The sequence below is a fragment of the Meriones unguiculatus genome, chromosome 12, assembly GCF_030254825.1.
Source record: "Meriones unguiculatus strain TT.TT164.6M chromosome 12, Bangor_MerUng_6.1, whole genome shotgun sequence".
Taxonomy (NCBI): Eukaryota; Metazoa; Chordata; class Mammalia; order Rodentia; family Muridae; genus Meriones; species Meriones unguiculatus.
Window position 1 is genome coordinate 63,816,567 of NC_083360.1, and position 25,517 is coordinate 63,842,083.

At 40.0% G+C, this 25,517-nt stretch overlaps 1 protein-coding gene across 3 annotated transcripts in view; it reads right to left on the reverse strand.

The window, feature by feature from the left end:
- Bnc2 (basonuclin zinc finger protein 2) overlaps window positions 1–25,517 on the reverse strand; it is a 413,864-nt gene that overhangs the window by 235,836 nt on the left and 152,511 nt on the right. For 2 of the 3 annotated variants that reach the window (XM_060365797.1, XM_060365799.1), the window contains exon 4: window positions 1,289–1,372. The exons of the other annotated variant lie outside the window; for it this stretch is intronic. In XM_060365797.1, the coding sequence (XP_060221780.1) occupies window positions 1,289–1,372 (84 nt within the window). The remainder of the gene's footprint in view (window positions 1–1,288; window positions 1,373–25,517) is intronic. 3 annotated transcript variants of the gene reach the window in all.

Below are 25,517 nucleotides of genomic sequence, written 5' to 3' on the forward strand. Positions count from 1 at the left end.
CCATAATGATTTGTCAACCATACCGTTTGCCTACAACCAGAATTTCACTAAACTTGTACATATACTTCTTCCCTCTGTAATTATGCCAAGATAATATGCTAAATAAATATTTTTACATTTTATTGTAAACTGACATTGCAAGCCCATTTTCTTCGTACTATAACTCAAAATTGGAAACAGATTATTCAACAATCCACACAGAGTGGCTGTTGGAAAAACATCCCCATGTCATGCCAAAGGTCAAAGATCAAGATACTCCCCACAAAAAGGCTTTTGTCATCTTGCATTTGTATGTCACACACACCATGAGTTTTCCAGAACTAGTGAAAGCACGATCATGACTTGAATGTGTCACACCTGCTTTTCTACTGTGCCCCATCCATACACCAACCAGACAGTACCAGCTTGGGACACAACGAAGCTCAGGTGGTCTCCTCGCAGCCAAGAGCAGGTGTGCAAGAGATGGCCCGCCCCCTTTGGTGCTTTAAAATCAGAAGACTCCCCACCTTACCTTCACTCCCACTACACAGAACTCAACTGTAAAAATTGTTCACTTTTATCATGTGCTGCATCCAAATTAGAAAAAAAAAACCCACAAAACTTTAAGACTGCACTCAACATACTTATTCTGTAAAATCTAAAAAATGGTGCCAGGTTGAAACTCTGAAAAAAATTGGGTTTATTCATGCCATCCATGTTTAAACTTCAGCCTGTACATTGTAATGGCAAAAACATCCCTCAAAAGCACACAGAAGCAGGGGTATTCTTCATCGTCTTTATATTTTTATTTTGCTATATACCAAGATAGGTCTAATGTTTCAAGGCACACAAAGTGAACTAAAATCCAAGCCAACACTTGTAGGAAAAATGTACTTTGCCCACCTTTCCCAACGCACTAAGAAGATACTTACTGTTAAGTGTTGCTTTTCTTATTAAGTACCAAGGTTAAATTATTTGCCAAAGATTCATAGCAACCTATGTCAGCCTTCAGGGATCAGGATTTTTTTTTTTCCTACTCCATAGTTCATCTCTTGCATGGATCAGGGGATGGATGGATGGATGGATGGATGAATGGATGGGTGTATGGATGGATAAATGGATAATAATTTTCTCCCATTTATAGACAACTCATCTTTACAAGGCCCTTTTGCTACTTATTTGCTACATCGATCCCTCTTTACACTTCTCTCAAGGGTTGGCATCTCTTGATACCACTGATACCACTAGCCTCCAGGGATCATTGCTTCTGCCATACCACCCCCAGCTAATAAAACAGTAAGACTCCAACCTGGACTTCCAGCCTCTGGTCTGGCTCCTCCAGGTTTGGGCAAAAGTCTGCACCCAGCACTCTGCCAGCACATGCCAGTGGAACCTGAGGGGATATGGCCAGGTTAGATGCTGGGTATGGAGTCTGCACAAAATCACACTACACCCAGACAGAAGCAGGGACTTCCTAACTGCAGATCTGAAAAAGGCCATGATGACCTGACACACACCTGACATCTGCCAGGACAAATATACTGAAAATACATGAAACTTAGCTCATCAACTATGGAAAGGCCATTATAAGGAGAAAAGATATGTCCTGGCACAGGGGCACATGCCTGTAATCCAAGCACTGGGGAGGCAGAGGCAGGCAGATCTCTTTGAGTTCATGGCCAGCCTGGTCTACAATAGGAGTCCAGTACAGCCAAGGCTATACAGAAAAACCCTGTCTCAAAAAACAAACAGAAGAAGAGGACTAGGAGGAGGAAAAAGAGGAAGAGGAGAAAGAGGAGGAAGAAAAGATACACATCAATTCTGCCCTCTTGGCCTCAGCCCCACATTTACATAACACAGCACAAAATATCCATAACAGGAAGAAGAGGAGTTAAAAAGGAGAGAAAAAAAGGAAAGGAAGAATAAAGACTGACACACAAACCCTCTCCTGGATGTTGGTAATACCTTCTTTTCACTTGATCTTCCAAATTCCAAAGAAAATTGAGTGAGTGGTACTATATACTGTCTAAAGTTTCTTTCAACTCTTAAAATATCTGTTTAATTTCCCCTTTTCATATAAGGTAAAATTTACCTTATAAATATTTTTGCTTGCATTCTACTGTCTTGTTTGGGGGGGGGGCTGTTTTGTTCATACAGGTAAGAACACTAACCCTAGTATTGGACACATTGTAGTCAAGTGCTTTGCTATCAAAACTCCCAGCTCCCAATACTTACTATTTTTTAGTATAAGAAATGTTATACAAATTTGTTGAAAAAAAACAGCAATAAAACATTTTAAATTAGTAGATGGTTCTTGGCATCGATAGTTCCACCCCATCTATGAAAATCCTTTTTCAGAATTTTATCTTCTGTTACAGTCAGTCAGTATCATCCCTACATATTGCCTACTCCCACTAATTCCATCTTTGATTTTTAAGATGAAGAGAAATGGATTTACAGTCCTTCTAAACCTATTTCCTATTTTTAACAATTTCCCCTGGGGCCTGGAGATCTATCTCAATGATAGATTAAGTAAGGTAAGTGAGGCTCTGGATTCCACCCCCAGAATAGCAAACATGAAATAAATGTTTTCCTTGGTGTTTGCCAACACATACAATCTGTGCTAATCACATATCTACCAACAGGTACCTCAGTGCATCAACTATGCGACATATCACCTCGTGTCTTCCATCTGTTTGCTGTTCAAGTCTTTCAGAACTGCAGAGGTCATCCATGTTAACCAATGTCCTGGTTCAGAGGTCAGTTCTCAGCCAAGTGGGCTATTTAAGTGATTCCTTCTTTTTCTCAACTAAGCAAATTAGTTTCCGGCTCAAGCTCTAAACAGTTGTTACTACATCCCACTTGCCCTAAGGGCTACCTCTCATACTTTTCAAATCCAGTCAACTCTCCAAATATTTTTAGGCCCAAGACTCCTCCTACTTAAATATCTTCTTTGTCCTTCAAGCTGAGGACCGAAGAGTCAAATGCCTAAATACCATCTGCTGTCACAGTTAGTAAGTCTTGTTTGTGTATGAGACAGGGTCTCATACAAACCAGGCTGGCCTCTACAGTGCCAATCCAACTCTAGATGACCTTAAAGCCCAAGTCTGCCTGCTTCTACCACCCAAGCGCTGGGATTCGAGCACGTGCCACTGTGTCCAAAGTCTTTGTTTTGTTTTTACGTATGTGGGGGTTTTGCTTGCATGTATGTCGGCATACCATATGCATTCCTGGTGCCCATGGGGGCCAAAATAGGCTGTTAGATTGGCTGGAACTGGAATTATAGGCAATTGTGAACCATAATATGGGTGCAAGAAACCCAGGTCCTCTGGAAGAGCCACCAGTGTCTTCACCACAGAGCCACCTTCCAGCTCCCAGTAATCCCTCTTTTCACACAAGCATTTTACCAAGCCCACTGTGTAGGCGCATTATATAAATTAAGTCACTTTTTATCTTCAACAATTTTACATGAGTATTTCCATTTTCTAGGCAAAAATCAAGATTTAGAATATATAAATTACCTCTGGGTTATTTGTTATTAAGTTGTAAAATTCAAACTTTAGAAATAAAAAGGAAAAGAAATATTGAGGACATACAAAAAGAAAACTTCATTTACTGTCATTGATTCTAAAGGTATTTGTTGATTTTACATGTTATAAAGATAATACAGGAAATTACCCACTGTTTGTGTTTTAGTCTAAAACAACATAAGCATTTTCAATAAAGAATGTATACTCTGAGTTATGAAGTAAGGGGAAATCGAGGCATAGAGAAACAGGGCCATGAGGAGTTTGAGTTGTGTCACAAATGGAAATGATGCTGACTGTACCCTGCAGTTGACATGTGGAGGGGTACTAATGAGTTCTGCATCAGTAATTCTCTCAAGGGGACAATAAAAGGAAAGGGATAAAAATCAATCTTAGAATATTCAATATCAAAATGAATCTTCTCCCATCCTGCAAAAGATTCCTATAAAACTCTAACAAATGTGACTACTAAGCTGAATGAAATGGTTTCCATAAGCCAGAATGTATATTTTGTAAATTGTGTATAAACAAATACCTTATTTCACATACACAAAGCAAATTGCTACTTATCTTAATATTATTTGACCATGTCACAAATACTAAGCTTCTAGTTTCTTTTCATCCTCACACTCACAGAATGCACTCTATAAACACTCTCAAGAGGAAAGGAGAAAGTTAAACAACTATAATTACATTCAATTACAACTTCAGACACTTAGAAACAGAGTTCTGAGAGGAAACAAAGTCTTTTAAGTTGGGAAGGAAAACCATAGCAAGAAGCTACCAGCACGTTTCAACAGTCCTAGTTGCAAAGAACTGGCAGTGGGCAGCACTCCTGAACTTGGAGTCCTGGCATTTCCAGCAGGAAAAAGAAAAACATAAGGGAACGTTAGAGTAGACTACCATATTATTAGAGACAAGAGAACTGGGGTTCAAATCCAGCTGCGCAGCTGAGTATGGTTATACTCTACCAAACCCAGCCAGTGTCGGTCAGTATCAGAGAGATTCTTCAGTGAAGATGAGCATCAGGGCCTAAAGGACTACAAACTAATCAGCTGTGATTTGGCATACTTTACTCCGTCTTCCGGCCTAAAAACCTCAGAAGTCAGCCAGCTGACCCCAAGCAAGCAGAAAGCGACCTACAGGAAGAACGGACACAACTGGCTGCCTTATCTTTACCATGAACTCACATACTGAAACATCGAGGGCCTATCTAGTGTCTGGAATATAAATATCAAAGCGACTTTGAGATTCTTCTTTACCCATGTTCCTTTGTCCTGGTGTCTGCTTCAATACCAATGAAACAACAATGATTTTCACAAAATATCATAAGGATTAGGACTTTATGGAAATTATAGTTTTTGTTATTCTTGCTTCTTAGTATATTTTGCTTTTAGAGAAATAAAATAATTTTTTGTTGAAGAAAAAAAATTAGTGAGCCAATCAGCTAGTATTTCTAAACTTGATTCCACAGGCTTCCTTGTGGGATTCTGTTGTGAGCATACAGACCTCATTCTTCTGGTGCAGTAACAGCAAGTGAGCGGCCTTGCAAAGGGCCCTGTGAGATCTCCAGGGGAAGCTAAGCTCGGTACCTGGCCGCTCTCTTGCACATACCTCAGGAGGAATCACAGTGCATGAGAGAGCGATTTACAACTCACTTTGTGTATAATCAGCAGAAACAAAAGATGACAACAAGCACAAAGGCCTCTCGCTCTCTTTCTCCTCTCAGGAGATTTCAGAAAGGGAGGGCAAGTGGGCATTCACTTCAGTGTCAAAAGGGCTTCCAGAAAACACATTTTCTGTGGGGCAGGGAGGAAATGTACCAGACTTCCCCACCTCTCCCTCTCTCTCATTCCCTCTCCCTACACACACACACACACACACACACCAAAACCATGACTTTTTATTTGTCTACTTAGTGTACATCTTAAACTGTTAGGCATTAGACTTTTAAAAAGACAACAGAAAACACACTGAATTACAAAGGAATGCAGTTGCAAACATTTGGATGTGAGTGGATGGTAGTGGAGGATGCAGAGAAGGATGAAGACAAAAGAAGAGACACGGAAATGACAACTTGAGGGGTAATATGTTATGAAGGAAGGGGCCCATGGAGCCAGGGACAACTCCACTTGAAATTTAATTTTCCTTTCAAATATGAAACATTCATGTAAACTTCTGCCTGACAGGCATCATGAAAGTCACATGCCGAGTAAACAAAGTAACTTCTATGTTAGCTCAAGTCTTCTCAGTTAAGTTGGCTATAAGCCCAGATCAGTTCTGAATCACTGTGTTTTCGTGATTTCTAGTCTAGTGATGATGAAAGGAATGAAGAAACCAATCAGAAGAACCTTGGAAAGAATGGATATACAAAACTAGATATGAAAAATAGAATGAAGGAAATAGATAATAAGGGGCACATTCCTTTAAGAGGACTCAGGGGCATGCTGGGTGCAAGAACTGTTACATTCCGAGCCAGAGGGAAGCACTAATCATATTTCAGAATGCCAAACAGCGAGAGGAAAACCATCCATATAACACAAGTTCAGGAGAGCCATGAACTGAAATAGCTCATACAATAAGCTAGTCTGGATCTCTTGTGAAAGAGAATGGGGGAGGGGGGTAAGATTTCCCAACACTGTGAAGATAAAGAGGCATGCAAAGCACACTGCTGCCAAATACATGAGTACAAAAACAGAAACAGTAAGGTGAGCTAAAGAGGCTGGATGTGCATCTAACTTACACCTTAATTTCTCAACTGACAATTTAACCGAAGGCAACACTGCAGGCCTAAAGTTTCTATGTCACAGATCCCTAAGCTAAGACTGCCAAGGGCTAAGCATACAGAATCTAAAACAGAAAAAAAATGAATTTTCTGTTCCCTGATGAGAAGGCAATGCATAATTTATAAAGTGGCCATTTTTCTAGTAAGAAACAGCAGAAATATACCCATTCCTACGGAAGCTTTAGATGATGCAGGGACGTACCAAGATGGGGCAGGACGTACCAAGATGGGGCGGGAACTGTTCTACAGGAAGAAGAGAGGATGAGACATTGGACACTCTGAAGTCATGTGATTCTACTAGTCATCAGGTTGACAGGAGTTGACAAAAAGGGAAGATGAAAAAAAAAAGGATGTTTCAGATAAAACCTAAAAAAAAAAAAAAAAGATGTTGCCTTTCAGAAAGATTGTATTTCTGCCTTGTTTCCTACCACTATGTGTGAATCTGAAAAGATCTCAACATACATCTTTCAATTAAAAAATGAATAGAAAAAAAAAAAGGGAAGATGACTTGGAGGTAGAGCCAGCATGGCCCCCGGCAGTGGGCAGTACATAGGAATCCATCTTCCTGCCCAGGTAAGCTGTCCAGGAAGAGGGCTACTCGCTCTGTGGCAGGAGCAACCTGCTCAGGCTCAATTACAGGAGATTTTCAAAGCCACAAACAAGAACACTTTGTTTTTATGCTGTAAAATCAGGGATGAAAGGTTAAAGTCTCTTGTCCTTGTGACACCCTGAGGGGTCTAATGGAGCATGGATAATGTTAAAATTACACAGAACCTTTCTTCTGGAGTACTTAAAGGGCTTTATACCTAATATTTATTAATTTTCACATCAGGCAAATAGAGACTTCCATTGCATTATTTTCCCTTTAAAAAAATAACTGAGGCCTATCCCTAGAGCTCCCTTCCATGTTTGATGAAATGGACAAGCGGAATTAAGACAAACTCTTCCAGCTACTAGCAACTGGAAAATTCTAGCATGTCCTAATGCTTAACTTACACCTTCCCATTCTCAATTTATTTGGGTTTTAGTTCTAAAAAAGGATGGAGTGATTTTAACTTATGGTACTGACAGAATTTTTTAAATATTTTTTTAAAAAGGTTCAAAACTGCATTGGTTTCAATTGGTTCCACTCACATTCTTGTAATTCAGTATTTTAAAAACTAAACATTAAAGTTGTTGCTTAATGGTATACATACATAGTCAAGTTTTATAGTCATAATTTAATTAAAACTCAAGTACGTTTATTCATGTCCAATATTTCTGTCTTCAATGCTCAACTCCAACCCTCCTACAAACAGGTAATATTAAGAAACCCAGAGTTGGGTGACAGAGACAGGTGGATTTCTGTAATAGGCCAAGCAAGTTTATAGAGCAAGTTCCAGTACAGCTAGGGCTACACAGAGAAACCCTGTCCCTTAAAACTAAAAAACAAAACAAAGAAAAAAGGACGCTCTCAGTGGCTGGCCTCTCTGTCACTTCCTGTGAGTTCTCATCTCAGAGCCTTGTGTTTCGTAGCTGTGTAAGAGGAATCATTGTTTCCTATACTGGCCTGGCGGGCTTGGTAGGAAGGCACACATGCGACACTTTTCTAAGAACCCAGAGAATGCACTTCTTCTGGCACCTACAATGTGGCATCCAGCATATCTTTCCCATGAGGGCTCAGAAGCTTGAGATGAAAAGAAGTTTGACAATGATGAAAGCAAACTTCAAATCCCAATGGGATAATACAGCAATAAGGGAAACTGAAAATCTCACTCTGCCTCATTTCGAGTCCAACACGACCAATTTTAGGAGACTTCTTGCTCTTGCTGGATTAAGAGGGGAAAAAAAATAACTTGTCTCAGCTCAAAAGGGCTGTTCTACTGGAAAGCCTTGATTATCACATATTTTACCCTCTGCCCTTCTTGTACTAGCCAATTCCCCTACAAATAAAATACCAGGCCATTTTCTGAGTATTCTATGATACCAATGGCTTGACTTTTAAATTTAAAAAGCACAGTTCCTAGGAAACACAAGTGAATAAAGTCTATAAAGAAACCTAGCCCACTGGGGCACATGGTCTTGACAGACACAGGCAAGAGCCCACACTGGTAGTCCTCAGTGTACCTGCCCGCTGAGCATTCAAAAACAGGAAGCCAGACTACCAGTGGAGTAAAGGTTTTCCAGCTGATAATTTCACTTAAAAAACAAAAACAAAGACACAAGTACTGAGGAAGGAAAAAGGGGATTCACATGGGTATGAGATCCAAACCTTCCAAAACATCACATACTCTGTAAAACACAGCAAGGGTGCCAGAAGAACAGAAGTGTGAGACAAAGAGCCAAAATGATCAGGGAGTGGTATGGCCAACTCATATACACTGCAAACATTAGCAGGAAGTTGATATGGGGACAGGGACTAACAAGTGGATAAAGAGAACTAAGCCAGTCTAGGCCACTGTCGTGGCAAACTCCTGAAATCTCAGCACTTGGGAGGCTGCGACAGGAAGACTTTGATCTGGAAGCTAGCCTTTCTCTAAACAAACAACAAATTCAGGCCTCCTTAAGCTGAGCCTCTGTACTCAGTTTCTCTGTCTGGCTTTCCACGATAAACAGGAGCAGGTGCGACACAGACCTAGAGGCACAAGCCTGTGGTTCCAGAATTTGAGAGGATGAGCTGGATTCAAGATTAAGGCAGACCTGGGATACATAGTAAAATTCTCTCTGAGAAAGAATCAGGATGAATTTCTCTCTATAGAGAGCTAAGGAGCAGAAGCCTTTCTCTTCAGAGGGTCCTATTCAGAAAGGTTTAGAAAGGTGTTCACATCAGAAAATAATGTGCATATTTAACTTGCTCTTACTTTTAAAAACATAAGAACAAAACCAATCAATCAGGTTATTTTTTCTTTAATGATACTATAAAGGAAAAAGTTGATTGAAAATGCATATGCCCAACCAAGTACCATGCATAGGGATAACCTAGAACCCCTGCACAGATGTAGCCCGTGGCAGTTCAGTGTCCAAGTGGGTTCCATAGTGATGGGAACAGGGACTGCCTCTGACATAAACTGATTGGCCTGCTCTTTGATCATATCCCCCTGAGGAGGGAGCAGCCTTACCAGGCCACAGAGGAAGACAATGCAGCTACTCTTGATGATATCTGATAGACTAGGATCAGAAGCAAGGAGAGGAAGACCTCCCCTATCAGTGGATTTGGTGAGGGGCACGCATGGAGAAGGGGGAGAAAAAGTGGGATCGGGAGGGGAGATGGGGGGGTTATGGGGGGATACAAAGTGAATAAAGTGTAATCAATAAAAATTTAAAGAAGAAAATGCATATGCAAAGAAGAACAGTAAATTGAAATGAAACATGATAGAATATATCAAGTTTCATAGTCAAGAGAACAAACACTATCCCAAAGAGCACAACACTACAAGTTATCACTGAGCCACCTACACTAAATCAGTTATTGCTTTTAAAAATGAAGTAGCAGCTAATGATTTAAGAGATAAAATACAGTGGGCGTTTAGTACTAGATTCACCATACAAATGGCCACCTAGATATACAAACACCTCTGAAGATGCCTGCTGTCCCATTTGAAATGAATTAAGCTGAAAATGAAGACTGAGCTTAGAGAGAGTGTCCACAAACCCTACCATGAGCCAGATGAGCCCAGGTATCTGAGTAGGAGAGCCACAGACTACAACATACTGGCAAAGACCAATAAACTGTGCCCAAAGATTAACAAAGCAAGCTCATTTTCTCTAAATACAAAGCTTCAACTTGGGAAAAGTTAGGAGAAAGGAAGCAGAACATTCAGGCCTGCTGTTCCAGACAGTAAAAACATTGTCAACTTGAACACAAACTATACTGTTCATAGCACAATCCTCCTCCAAGCCTGCCAAGGACCTCAGCCTAAAAAACAGAAAATAGACACAAAATTGATTTCTGTGAAATATGCTGCATGCCCACAACAAATGCACCAATCTCAGTCGGGGGAAATGCAAGGGAAATGAAAAGTTGCACAAATCTGCAGCTCAGATAAAAAGCAAAGGTAAGCTCTTCCCACCAGTGACATCTTTGTTACCAAGGATTTTAAGAGGTGGGGAATAAAATAAAAAATTTTCTGTATTTTCCATTGGGGATCTTCTTGTATGCTCTTCCTAAGTGAGCATGCTTTATTCCTTAAATTTAGTGCTTTGAAAGCTTAAAGGGGAAGGTTGGTAGGAAACAGAATACTACACATAAGTCCTTCTGTGTGTATGTGTGTGTGTGTGTGTGTGTGTGTGTGTGTGTCTCATTGTTACCTCATATATGGCGAAAGGTATCTTATGATAAGTAATGCTAGAAAATACCATTTTTTTTCCTCTTGCACTCTTTCAATAGTACCCTACCTAGGTTTCCTCTGTCACCTCCAGATAAACAGAACACCAAACCCTACCCTCTCTGATTCATGTGAATGTTAATCCTGAACTTTCATGCTCTTACTAAATTTTCTGGGTATCAAGCTAGTATCTCCCAAGCAAGCGAACTATGGAAGTGTTATGCTCTTGTTTCTTTGCCAGCGTGTATCCCTGGCCTTGCTATATTTTGCAATGTTATCACCAAAATCTCATTAACAAAGTTTGCCCAGAGCCACTATCATAATTGAAGTCCTATTTTCCAAACCCGCCGATTCTGAAAGCCTGTCCATTCCCGCTTTTGGATCTCCTCAGCAGTCCCTTACATGCTCTGTCGATTATCAGTTATAAGTGTGCACTAGGTCATGTGCACAAACCTTTAGTGATAACCACAACTGATCATTTCTATACTCGCCAACCAGTGCCACACCCCACCAATGGTCACCAATGGTCATACATGTTCTCCTACAGTATACGTAAAGATCTCCACAAACTGTCAATTAAAGTTCTTTCTAGACCTTGCAGAATCCAACTGTAACCTGACCTTCAGCCTTATTTTCTCTTTCCTCAAGAAAAAAAAAATACTTAGTCTAGAGTCCATTTAGCCTATCTGGTGTCTCTGCATTCTGCCTGAGCTTTCCTCACTGGACAGACAGAGTAGTAGACTTGACAGAGCCAGAGTAGGCTGTCTTGGGAATTGTCTCCCCTGCATTCTGCTTTTGAAGTCTCTGTATTTCACAATGGCAACTGCTGCACTGGATGCTGAGGAGAAAGGACTCTCCTCCTCCCCACTGCTCTCAGACACTTTAGGTAATCACTGGACATCCTTGAATTTTAAACTAGGCTTTCTGTTACCCAGAGCAATAACTAACTTATTCAGCTTGTATTCCTACAAAACTGTTTTATCCACACCACTCTACCAAAATAAATAATGAATAAATCTTTTAAGATTCATAGTGGCACAAGTGACAAGACAATTACTTTATTTAATTGTTCTACTTGATCCTCAACATATACTTCTAAGGCAGTTATAGACTGTTTTAAATAAACTTGGGATGCAAAAAAGCCATTAGTTATGTGCAGAGTAGTAAAAGTTCAGTAACTAATTTTGTGCTATCATTCTGCTGAGACAGGTCTCCTCAGATGTGGATTTGACAAGACTTCTTTTCTGACTAAATTTTCCATTTAACCATACTCTCATATATGACTAGAACCCAACTCGACAAAGCAAACTTCCAGAGGTAGGAAAATGGACAGTCACATGTCCCTTACAATGTAACTTGAAGAGGTCTTTTTTTTCCTCACTCCCTCAAATTGCCAGCATATGAAATCTCAAGAGTATAAAAACATGTAGGTACATCAACAGCCTCCCAATTTAAAACTGACTGAGACTCAGGACTAGAAGCAGGTAGAAAGACCCCTTTTAAGAAGCTCCTGAAAGTAAGTACTGATTGTGATTCAGCTAGGAAGAAAGTGATCCACCCATTAAACCAGCCTGAAATAGGAAGAGGTTTCTAAAATACAATGATATGAATGTAGCTTACAGTCTACCGGGGAGAAAAGCTCCATCCCTAATCAACTTTCAAGCAACAGGAAAGTAAACTACAACTTGTGGGATACATGTAGCCCTGCCACCTTCTTTTCTAAATAAAGTGTTATTGAAACACAGCCCTGACTATCTTTTATATATATATATCTGCATGGGCCTACAACAAGTAGAATAGCTACTATAGAAATCATGCAGGAACCTGGCCCTTCACAGAAAAGGCCTGCCAAGCCATCTTTCGTTTTTGTTGTTGTTGTTCAGACAGGATCTCATGTAGCCCCAGCTGGCCTCAGCCTGGCTAACACTTCAAGGGTGATGTTGGACTTCTAATGCTCCTGTCTCTATGTCCTCAAACACTAGAACTACAGGCATAGACCAGCACACTCCAGTGTTGCCTATCAAGCACAAAGCTTGCACACTAGGCAAGCACTCTACTGCCTGGGCAACACCCGATTCCCCAACTTTTAATCTGCTCAAAAATTAGGCCTTCTTCCTAATCAATATCACTTTCCTGAGTTCATCATACAGAAATAATTGTATAAATTTAAGCAAGGACATTCATACTGAGGCACAATTCATTATTTTTAAAATATTGTAACAACCAAGAACTCATTATTATGATACAATAGTATAATAGGGATCTGATTTTTTTTAAATATATTTTCTTTATTATTTATACAGTATTCTGCCTACATGTATGCCTGCAGGCCAGAAGAGAGCACCAAATCTCATTATAGATGGTTATGAGCCAACATGTGGTTGCTGGGAATTGAACTCAGGACCTTTGGATGTATAGCCACTGCTCTTAACCTCTGAGCCATCTCTCCAGCCCTGGGATCTGATTTTTTTATAGGTACCGTCTGTATCCCTCTCTCATCTCCTCCCTCTCTTTGTCCGTTCCCATACTCTCTCTCTTTCTTAGAAGAGCGTTCTAGAAATTAAACCCAGGCCATGAATGCTTAGACCATGCACTGAGCTGGTCTTCCTGCCCCACTGATGACTACATATACCTGTGCTATAAGAGATAGATCTATGGCACCTCTGAGGTTTTTTTTAAAACCACAAATACATACAGCATAATCATTTTAAATTCCATCTAATGTTCTAAATATTTGTATGTGTATGTAAATGAAGAAAGAAAACTGAAAAGATGTTAATTAAAAGATTCCTTAATGGTGGTACTTAATTTTTTCCTCTGGTTTTCTTAATTATATCTGTTTAATATATTTGCATCCTTCCTATAAGAGTCATGCCAAAAGAATGAGACTATTAAATATTAAAATAGTGTTCATGGTTTAGACCCTTCATTTTTTTTTTTTTCCACAAATTAAAAAGGTGGGCAGGTGGTGGCGGCATTCATCTTTAATCCTGGCACTCAGAAGGTAGAGGCAGGCAGATCTCTGCTTCAGGGATTAGCCTAGTCTACAGAGCAAGTTCCAACACAGCCAGAGCTACACAGAGAAACCCTGTCCTGAAAAAAACCACAAAGCCTACAAAAAAACACAGAAACTAAGAACATACTTTCAAAGGAGGGGTGTTGTTCTTGCTGTGTTTTGTTTGGGTCAAGCGTTTTTTGCTTTTGTTATTATGTTTCTGTTTATTCTTTTTCTTTGTTTAAAGACTGGAAGTAGGTCGGCCCATCAAAAGCCTGATTACTTATGAGCTTGCCTCCCTGATACATGAGGCAACCTAAGCCATGGATAAAGTCCTACCTTCATAGAGCACACATGGAGACCGAGGGGGAGAGTGTAACAGAATTGCTTCTTGATGTAAGTATATTAATTCGATCAGTTGCTTGCTTCTGAGTTACTATAAAAAGGTCCATAAAGTACCCAAAAGCCACATAAGACTTTAGAATTATGCTGCTCAGTGACTGATTCCCAGTGAAGAGTAGGAATAGAGATTTCTCTCTCACCTAACTTCCTTCAGCACAGGCAGCTTCTACACGATGGGCACCGTTAGTGTTTAATCACTGAGAAGCCAAGTAAATGCATCATGCAGGTAATAAGAACCTGCCACCACAGCTGATGAACACATGCACGCAGAACACAGTGGAGGGGCTGGAAACTATCACAACACCTGACAAAGAGGACAATGATTGCTGTAACACAGCTCTCCCATTCTGCACCAAACTTCACAGGCTTCTTTCCCAAGTCCCACACAACGGGTCAGTCCAGCCTCAGGGAGATCGGACACTTTTCCCAGTCACAGCACGAGATCAGTCCAAACACAGATCTAGTCAACGAATAAGTGTGGGTACTCTCTGTATTCACAGGAGAGAAATCACATTTCTAACAAAGTACTATATAAAATTCCAATGTAAATTTACCAGGTGAGAAAACTTAAAATCTATGTCTTATAAAAAGGATCATAAAATTATGTCAATTACTTTTACAGACAATTATTCACTGTAGTACTTTCTATGTTATTTTACTAGTTAATCTTGGTTCATTTTCTGTTCTTACCTTTATTCATTCAAGTACATAGAGGACTGAAGAGTTTTAACCTTTTCAAACTGAAGAAAATTCTGTATCTTCAGATATAATTAAGCGAAGAATTATGACCTGGTTTTCAGCCTCTTTCAATACTGAAATTAGTTTATTACTATGAAATACACAAAGTCTGTATACCTTAAAATTAAACATGCAGAAAGTTGTTCTTTGGAAAAATAGCTGTTTTTTTTTTTAAAACAATGGTATTTACACTATTTCTTACAGATTAGCTTCTTCTGTAAATTCTACACAGGGATACCACTCACACAAAATAAAATCTTCAATTCTGAGACAGAGAAGGAAACATTCTGCCAGGCCTTGTGGTCTAAGGTTCGGGGAATGAAGGTAGTGTTTGCCTGTAACCACATACTCCATGCATCCAGGCAGAGATGGGATTCTATCTCTCTCTTTCCATATACAACACCTCTGGGTTTTTATCAGTTCCTTATATTGCTTTGAAAGTGTCAGGGTGAGTGAGGACAAGTAACAAGGAGGACTCTGGAGGGGGACATATAGACCTCCCTGGGAAGGGAAAATAGATTTTGTGGCTGGGCTGGAGGCAGGTGGGGATCAGAACATGAGGGATTCAGTGGGGGAAGAACAGATAGAAGGACAAAGTACTGAAGGAGATAACTGGAACAGGGGTACTTGGGTGGCGATGTAGAAACAGTACGGTGGAAACTTCCTAGAAGTTATGACAATGACCCTAGCAAGGGCTCCTAGTAATAGAGGTTACAGAGACAAACTAGCCATCTTCCATCAACCAGGAAAGGCACAGAGTGGTAGGGCTAGGACACTAACCCAGCCACAAAACCTTCAACCTCCAACTTGTCCTGTCTGCCAGATATGCTGGGACAATGGCTGCTCTGAGCTTGTGAAAGTGGCTAACCAATAACTGGTCTAACTTGAGGCCATCCAGAACTTCCTGGATGACCAGAAACTGGAAGCTGGGTAGCCCAGAGACCTAGGGTAGAACCAAGCACACCTGGCCAAAAAAAAAGTCAATGAAATTATTCCTAATGATAATCTGTAATATTCGTAGATTGGCACCTAACCCTGTGGTCATCAGAGAGAGGCTTCTTCCAGCAGCTGATGGGGGTGGATGAAAAGACCCACAGCCAAACATTGGGCAGAGATCAGGTAATCCTGGGGAATAGTAGGAGGAAGGACTGTAGGGGCTGGGGGGAGTCCAGAACACCTGGAAAACACAGCCCACAGAACCAACTAAGCAGGGCTCATAAGGGCTCACAGAGACTAAAGCTGCAATCAAGGAGCCTGGTTGTTCTGCATGTGCTGTAGTTGTTTAGCTTGATGTTTTTGTAGGACTCCTAACAGTGGAGAGTTGGGATGATCTCTGACTCTTCTGTTGCTCTTGAGACCGTCTTCCTCCTACTGGGTTGCCTTGTCCAGCCTTGAAATGAGGGGATGTGCCCCGTTCTTATTGCATCTTGCTATGCCATGTTTGGTTGATCTCCTTGGCTTGCTCTTTTCTGAAGGGAAATGGAGGGGCAGTGGATTTAGAAGAGAGGAGAGAGGAGGGTTGGTAGGAGGAGTGGAGGAAGGAGAAGCTGTGGTCAGGATATATGAGAGAAGAATAAATAAGAAAAGAGAAAAATATTCGAAAAGTAAAACATTTTTTTAAAAAAGGGGGTGGTCAGGATGATTTCTACACCTGACTTGCACTGTTTTTAAGATATCTAGCACAAATAAGGAATGCTTAATTCAAGTAAATGATTAAGACTGGTGATATAAAGATAGACAGCCCCAACAAGAAGGTAAAGTGAAAAGCAAAGGCCCTAAGGTCAGTCTTGCTGGATATAGATTTTAGACTTTATTTCTTTGTCTATAAAATCTTTCCTCAATGCTATTTAAAGTATACAAGGTAAGAAAATGAGAATAGCATGGCATGAACCAAAGGGTGAAAGTATGATGTATTAATTCTGATGCTGTAATGCTAACAGGCCAAAGTAAACTATACCCAAATACTTATTTCAGATATCAAAATGAGGCATTCACATTTTGTGTGGCTAAAGGAAGACAGTTCTTAGGGAAAACAATAACACTTATCAGAGAATATCTATGACACAATAATATAAAACAATTTTAAGAACTGAAACAATCCAGGGGCAAAACCAGTTAAAAGAAGTATCTTTTGCTCACCAATTGCCTCAAGGCTGTCCATAAATAGGAAATTATCCATGTACACATGCATGTTACTTGCTGTTATTTGAGGTTTACATAAATATAAACAGCTTTAGCTTTTATACTATCTTGATGCCATGATTACAGGTAACTTTTATAAAACAATGGAAAGGCAGCAGTCCTCTTAAAATCAATTTTAAGCTCTACCATCAAGTGGTAACAAGTACATGACAAAAGGATTAATTCAAGCAAACAGTTAAGACTGATGATACAAAGATAAACCAGGTCCAATAGAATCTGTCATAACGGGCATCACACAAAGAATGAGCTCATTTTGGGGCTTCTGCCTGGTAAAGCTGTTAAACAGGGATAAAAACCTGGACCGATGCAGAACAGTGTTCTTAAAAAGATAGTAGGGTAGAAGAGGCTGCTTCTTGGTGGTCTGTTACCTCCCTTCTTACAGGGTTAGGAAGGAATTTAAAAGTTTTTCTACACCTCACTCTACTTTTTCATTGTTTCTAAGCTGTCAAGCTTCCCTAGGAAACAAAGCTACCAGACAACTCCAGGTGACTACCGATTGTGAAGGACTGCAATCTCCAGAATGTTCTCTCCTTTTACCTTCCTCAAGGTCAGCATCCTTTCCCCACTGTAGAATCAAAGACAAACTCCGTGGTAGAAGACTTGCCTAACATGTAAATGACCCTGGTTTCAATCTCAAACACTGCATGAATACAGGGATGAAAGAACTAATGAATTAACTGATTTACTTGAAAAAAAAATGTGTAATGGGAATCTGTAGTCCTAGGACTCAAGAGGCTAAGGCAGAAAATCTTGAGTTTGAGACTTGTCTGGTCACCAGGATGAGACCTTGTTGGAAAGTCACAGGCACAGACATACTGGAAATAAAGAAAAGTCAGTGTTGAATTGCCTTATGCAAGTTCACAAGGCTCACGAAGGACAAGACAGCAGGAGCATTGGAACTCAGGACCAGTCAATTATCCTAGGAAGTTCGCAACAGGAAATGCTAGTGACTGGCAAAAGGGACAAAAATATGTTAAAATATGTTAAAGGATAAATGGCAATTTTTTAAAATGAAATTTCACTTGGGAAACAAAACATCCTGATTTGGCTGAAATGTTCTTCTTAGAGATTTAATATTGGAATAATTTCACTCTTCCCTTCTTGGAAAATAAAACTTTTAATAAATCAAACTGGAAAGGATTGGACAGAACTACAACATCCTTTTTATAAAATTTTTAAAAACTGCTTCTATGATCAGGATAATCAACTATATTTCCAGATAATATATATACATGATAGGTTATTTGGGGCTTTTATTTTACTACCTAGAAAAGAAAAACACCTTTGAAACTGGTTATGAGAAATAATAGAAAAGAAAGAAAAAAAGCAAGTACCAGGATAATACAACATTCTTTTTAAAAATCACATTTTAAAATTCCCAACTAGAAACAAGAATTACCCAATTTCCAACAGCATATGAATAATCATACAGAGTAAAAGGAAGCAATTTTGTGGACATCACCAAGAGTTTAGGGAAAACGCTTATGAATATGTCTTAACTTTGACATCGCAAGTCCACATATAAATCTTGATTTTGGTATAAAGTTGATTGCTTGCTGGTTTAAGACTTCCCATAAACAATGTCAATATATGTTTAAAAAGAACAAACCATCACACAAACACCACTAATCAGATTAAACTAGGGAGGTCTATCTTGACAAAATCATTTTACAGAACTGCACAAATCATGCCCTTAAAATCCTACATAAATTGAGCACACTGGCTCACTCATGCTTCATTTTTCTGTTTAATATTCATGTTAAATTTCTGTTATGTATTTTTTGGAGTAGTCACTTGTCAGAGGAAAACTCTTAGTTTAGTACCTTCATAAGCTTCTCCTTGTAACAATTTGGTAGGTAATAAAGCGCAGGAGTGCACAGGCGCACACACACACACACACACACACACACACACACACGTGTCCCTACAGACACTTATAAGTGCATTTTTAAGGATGGGAATACAATACCTCACAGGAGCAGGGAGACAAAGTGTTAACAGTTGAAAATGCAGAGGAGCAGCAGTTCGAAACTAAAACTCCAACTATTATGATGTCTTTTCTCAAGATAACACATACTTCTCCTCTTCACAGGGCATCAGTTAGAAACATGAATGCCTTGCAAAGGCACAATGCAAGATAAAACTGTTACATCAGTGTACATTTTAATCTGTTATTAATAAACTTGAATCAGGTCATGAAACAACCCAGTGTTATTTATAACATACACAATTACAAGTGAAGTTAGTCAAATCCTATCGGTCTTCAATAACTGTATGTCTGAAACAACTGAAATAACAAATGTGGCTGAGATACCCTTTGAGAGGGATACAAGAGGGAAAGCCTGCAAAATCTGAGGCCACTGCCAAGCCTGAAGTATCCTAAACCTGAGGCTCCATGCATGGTTTCACAGCACCATTCCGTCCTGAGACTCCAAGTCCATGTTCAAAAGGCTCAGTTTCCAGAATTCCTGCTTTTAAGGCACAATGGAGACACCTGGCTAGAACTGAAGCAGAATGGCTCAGGATAGCCCTCCTAAACGCAGAGAGAGACACACAGAGAGAGAGACAGACAGAGAGAAAGGGAGAGAGAGAGAGAGAGAGAGAGAGAGAGAACAAGCGAGCACATACTTAAATGTTTTGTTTTAAACTCAGACCTTCTGCATTCCAAAATTGTATCCCTCTGACTAATATAAACCGTTGTTATAAAGAAACAGTTAAGGGGAGGGGGAACAGCCAGGGAAAAGGAATGAGGGAGTAGTAATGGTAACATACAGTACCATGAGCTGCAGAGGCCTCCCAGTCAGTGGTGCAAGGCTAAAACATCAGTCTCGCTGGCCTTCAGGCAGACAGCAAAGCAGCCTGGGGAAAGGGGGACAGGGATGGCAGCCAGGGAGGGGGCCCTGGCTTGGGCAGTTTACACAAGGCAGCTCAGCTCCTTTCTGGCTCACTCCTCTCTATATCCCAGCCTCTCTGTGTGTGTCTTGTCATATTTTCTTCAGCTGCTAATTGTCCGGACTGCAAGACTTTAAACAGCCACAGTTTAAGAAAAAGTGAAACCCTCCTAAGTGACCATCACAGCAAATCAGCTTCATGCTGATGGGTAAAATTTTCCAAGGGAAGTGTTCTTCTGATAGTTCCTGAGTCTCCAAGTCCGCAACCCCACCCCCACCCCACCTCTGCCACACACACTCCCCTGGAGGGCTAAATGCACTGTGGCAATAAAACATTCATGCGACTTGGAATTTTAACACAATGCCATTTCCCTAGTTTAACCTGAAAGGAATGCACTAGTCACAACAGACTACATCATCCTGCCATTAAACCCTGCCAAAGAACCACTTTTTGGCCACGCCGGGCCAGCTCTGACGGGAAAGGAGTACACAGACCCACACACTGAGCACAGAGGGCCACCTCTGCTTCCTCGGCCTTATCCAGAAACACTCTGCCCTTGAACATGACCCCTGACCTCTTGCATTGTGACTGGGTTGGGAGGCATGTGTCACCCTGGAACTTCTGTACAGCCTCACGCTGACCTCCCCCTCAGCAAGTCCTTGGGCAGACGCCAGCACCCTCTCTTTATTATTACTGCTACCATTCAAGGTCCTGTGGCTTCACAGAAGGATGCTTTCTCCTGGGCTAGATAATGTTGTGAGCTGCTGTGGGGCCTACTCCCCTTTGTTTGTTTTGTATTAAAGAAAAAAAAAAACAACTTCACTTTGCATTCATAATGAGGTTATGATTACTGACATGACCATTTGCTTTGGGGACTACTCATCAAAGGTGCCAGTTCTTTCACATTTAAGTGACATTTAATCTAGACTTACAAAATACAAAACAGAAGTAATTCCGATGTCTCTTGACAATTTTAGAGAAAAATTCAAAGGTGAAGAATTCTACAATATATAGTTACCCGTTTCACATAGCTGAAGTATTATCACAACACAAACAAGCAAACATACTAGATTTTAAACTGCATTTCTTGATTTATTCCTTGTGCAGAGAATACTTCTCAGCAATGTAAACAAACAGCTAAGAAACAAAGAAGTCTGCCTGCACCTAATAAGAAGGGTTAAGTTGCCAGCAATAGCTGAGGATGTAGCTGGGTGGCTCACGCAGCATGGACAAGGCCCTGGTTTCAATCATCCGCAAGGTAAAGACGTATAGGTCAGTAGAAATAAAATCACATTAAACATTTACAAATGTACATAAGTGTTCATGTCAGTGCTTAAGATGACATCCAGGGTCCCAGGCATCCTAAGCGACTGGTTCCATAGTGAGCCACATCCCTCAACATTAACCTTGGTTCTGGCATCAGTGTGGATCTCAGTTTTTAAAACCAACACAGGTTTATAATAAATCACAGACAGCAATGTTACCACTGACTATAATTTTGCACATGCAAAACATCATTTTTCCTTAACATCCTTTTGCTACCCTTACTGCAGGTCCTCACCACTGAAGTATGGCTTTCAGAACAAGTTTTTTGCTATCTTTTTTTTTAATCCCATTTTTTAAAATCACTCATACTGCTTTCTCCAATAACAGTTTCACTTTCAAACTTGTTCTGTTAATTTGTTATCTTCCTCTTTTCTCTTATAGTTAGTCATAGCAGTTGGGAAAAGTCCTCCTTGTTCTGACCCAGCTCTGCAGAAGTTAGGTGTCCCATTGTCCATCCTCTGCAGTGAGACTGCAGCCCTTTGCAGTAACAAATGAAGAACGTCTTACTTCTTTGAGGGAATACCCTAAAATACAAAATGATGATCTCAAAGCAAGTTAACATGCACACAGAAGGCAAAGCCAAGTAGTCCTCTTTAGTGCAATTTCTGTCTCCTTAGTAGCTGGAATTAGTGTAAGCCCTAGTTAAAAGACCTTTTTCTTTCCTTTACACAGACATTATCATGCTTTGAAAAGTCATTCTAATCCCTTCACCTTAGCTAGGCCATGCCAAGTCCACAGAGGAGGACAACAATTAGCTCCTTTTAAAATGAAGAAATCATATTTGAATGGAGGGAAATCAATCCAACACAGAAGCAAATGTTAACCACATAACTATCCCCACTTCAAATTAGAAACACTGATCAAACCACCAGTTTAGACTATGAAACAGAGCAATAAAGACATCCGATTTTCCTTTAAGGTATTTGATTTAATATCAATGAATTCAAATTCCAGTTGTGATGTCATCCATTTGAAGCTTACTAAAACTGAAGACAGAGCAAATGAAGCCATGAGATTAAACTACAGAAGATGATGTCTAAGCCCCAGGAGGCATACTTTTCTGTGTATATCAAATCAATCAACACAGTGATCCCAAAGTGTCTGACAACCACATCTAAAACACGTTTCCGTTTCTTTATTGTGTGCACAAGTGTGTGCCCACCAAATCACAAGGGTAAAGATCAGGGTACAATTTGTAAGAGCCAGTTCTCACTTACTGCAATGTGTCTCCTGGGAATTAAACTTAAGTCACCAGGCTTGGTGGCAAGGACCTTTACCTGCCAGGCCATCTTACTGGTGCAGAGACCAATATCTAAAGAAAGAAAAGAACCCAGGTCTGTGCACCGGAGACACCTGCCACTACACCCACCATCACCCACATACATGTAACCTCTGAAACACTCTGGAGGTCAGGGCACATCAGTAAATAAAGTGTAAAAGCACTCTTATTTACAAACACATTTCTAACCAATTTTATCACCTATTCACTATGTTACAAGTCAGAAAATCATAGATTGCTACAAACATCAAAACGAAACTTATTCTGCATGAAAAGATACTGATAATAAAAGCAAGTGTAATCAGAGTAACATGGAACCTGAAGAAGAGCGGTCACATCAAAAAGTTCCCTCCACAGGCGGGAAGGACAGCTCAGTGCGTAAAGTTCTTGACATACAAGCAGGCTGGACCTGCGTTTGGTTCCCCAGCAGGCAGACAAAAAGCTGTGCACAGCATGCCTATAAACCCAGCCCAGGGAAGGCTGGGAAAAGAAAATCCCCGTAGCCTCTGGGCCAGCCAGGCAAGCAGAATAGCTAGGCTATGGGTTCAATGAGAAAGGACAGGCTAAAGATAACACTGGCATGGTCTCTGGCTTCCGCACCCCACGTACTTGCATCTGCACACACATGTGCTCCTGTTCAAACACACGTGTGCGCGTGCACACACACGCAGATGTGAAAAGTCTAAAAAACAAACAAACAAACAAACAAAAACAAAAAACCAAGAAATTTTGCAAAATTATTTTAGTAAGGATGTAAGAAATGATAAAAACGGCCAGAGAGACGTCTCAGTGGTTAAGAACACTGACTTTTTTCCAAAGGACCTGGATCTAGTTCCCAGCACCCACACGGCAGCTCACAGCATTCTCAATGCATTCTGTAATTCCAGTTGCAAAGGATCTGACACCCTCACACCAATGTACATAAAATATAATTAAATTATTATAAAAAGAAGTGATAAAACTTGGTAACCATTGGCAATTTTCATTTTTTCTGAATCAGAAAACTTTACCACATTAAATGATATTTAAAGACTTGAGTTCAAAACGTCTACAGTATGTTTTCAATTCTAGAAAACAAAATAAGTAAGATATTTTTCCTCAACAGCCTCTCCTATAAAGAGCAGATATTATTTTATAAACCAATACACCTATTTTAATTTTGTTTCTTCAAGACTTCACTTTAAGCTAATGGATTGGTTAAACCAACTCTCTCTCTCTCTCTTACTCATTAATACTGAATGTAGGAAAGCCTCAGAGTTAGGGGGGAAAAAGGAAAGGTACAGACAAGAAAAAAAAAGAAAGAAATTATAAAGAGGTGGACAAGACCAAGCAGAAAGAAAAGCAAACAGGAGGGCAAGAGAGTATGAGAATGAGAAGAGGAGCAGTGGAAGAATCAGGTGGGAAAGCGGGAGGGGCTGAAGTTCAAAGGAGTGGCTGGGGGAGACAGGAGAGACTGAAGCCCCTAGACACTACAGTAGAATGGGCAGCTGGCCGGGGATGCTAATTCAGCGCTTTAGCCAATCAATGCCACTTGAAAAGTACAATGAGAGCCCTCACTGGGTAGATGTCAGGGGACTGAGAAAATGCATTCTCAAGTATTTCACATTAAGAGGGAATAATGTGTTAATTTATAACTCTTCACCCTATACACTCGGATTATCTATCTGTGTCAGCGATTTGACTTCTTAAATTTATCAAAAACACACGCAAAGGGAGGCAGACTCGGTTTTTACCGCTGGGAAAGGAGACAGTTAGGAAAGGCCTGTTCTGAGTATACCATGCTTCCTCCCCCTTTTTGGCTCAAGTCTTGGTAAGGACTGAAGGGAGATTAGGGGAGGAGGGGAGGAAACCCATGGTCCAGTTACTAAAGCAACCAAAGACAACAAGGCTCTCCTGGCCTGTGGTTGATTACATTAGGTGCCATCCGTCAAAAGTGACACAGAAGAGGGGAATAACTTGAATCAGCAACCTGAGCTGCCATCATCAGAATTTACTTTACGGAAACTTACTGAAGTCTCTCAGTACACCCAGAGGATGAGAAGCTGCTGACAAAAGAGACTGTAATTAAACAGTGCTCCTCAATGCCACCAGAATTTCATAGACGGAGCTTATCAAAGTGGGATGTGACGGTAGAACCAACCTCCTCCTATTTGGTTAGTTCTGAAACAGGGAGAAGAGAAACTACTTGGAAGAGCCTTTTATTTCTTAAAAAACAAAAACAAACAAAAAACCCTGAAAAACCTTTTCTATGAAACTGAACTCCCGAGATGGTTTCCTATACTACAAATATATATACTGTAAATTTCAACACAATGATAGCAGCTTCTAACCTGAAGTACAGAAAGACTGTTAGCAATTTATGCTGCCTAAATCCATGGCTTATCTGACTTACCTTTTCAGGGAATAATAAGCATTGTCACTATGCAAAGGCAAGGCTGTTTACAATTTTTAAATAAATGGAAAAGGGTACATTTCAAGGAAGTGTTTTAAGAGCATCCCTTAAAAGATATGACGGGAAAAGTGTTTCTACATATTTTCACAAAGTTACCAGGTTGTAACTGCATTGACTTTTAAGATTCCTTACACTGTGCACAGCAGTACTTGAAGCTATAGGAGTATTTTTATGTGTGATCTTACAATTGCAACAGAAACAGACTTTCTTTTATTTTGAGGACATTCGTATGTAAATGAATGCTGATGAATGGAAATGAGATGCTGCACATGATGGACAACCTTCAACATTTATTTGAAAAAAGGCAAAATTATCTCACTCGCTGAAGGACTCTTTTTCCCTTACACAAATGGGCACTAAATAAATAAATAAATAAAATAAAGACAATGATGGACTTTCCACCAACTTCTATTGGCTAAATAGCATCTTACAGAGACATGCAGAAAACAAACATTCTTTTCAGTTTTGCACCTTTCCTAAAACAGTATAAAACAGTTAACTTTTAAATGAATATTAATTAGAAACTAAAATAATGAGCACATAGCCAGAAATTTTATAGGTGCACTGAGTCAAAATATCAAAAATAATATAGTTATTTAATGAATTTTATTTACTTCCAAGGAGGTAAGTAATGAG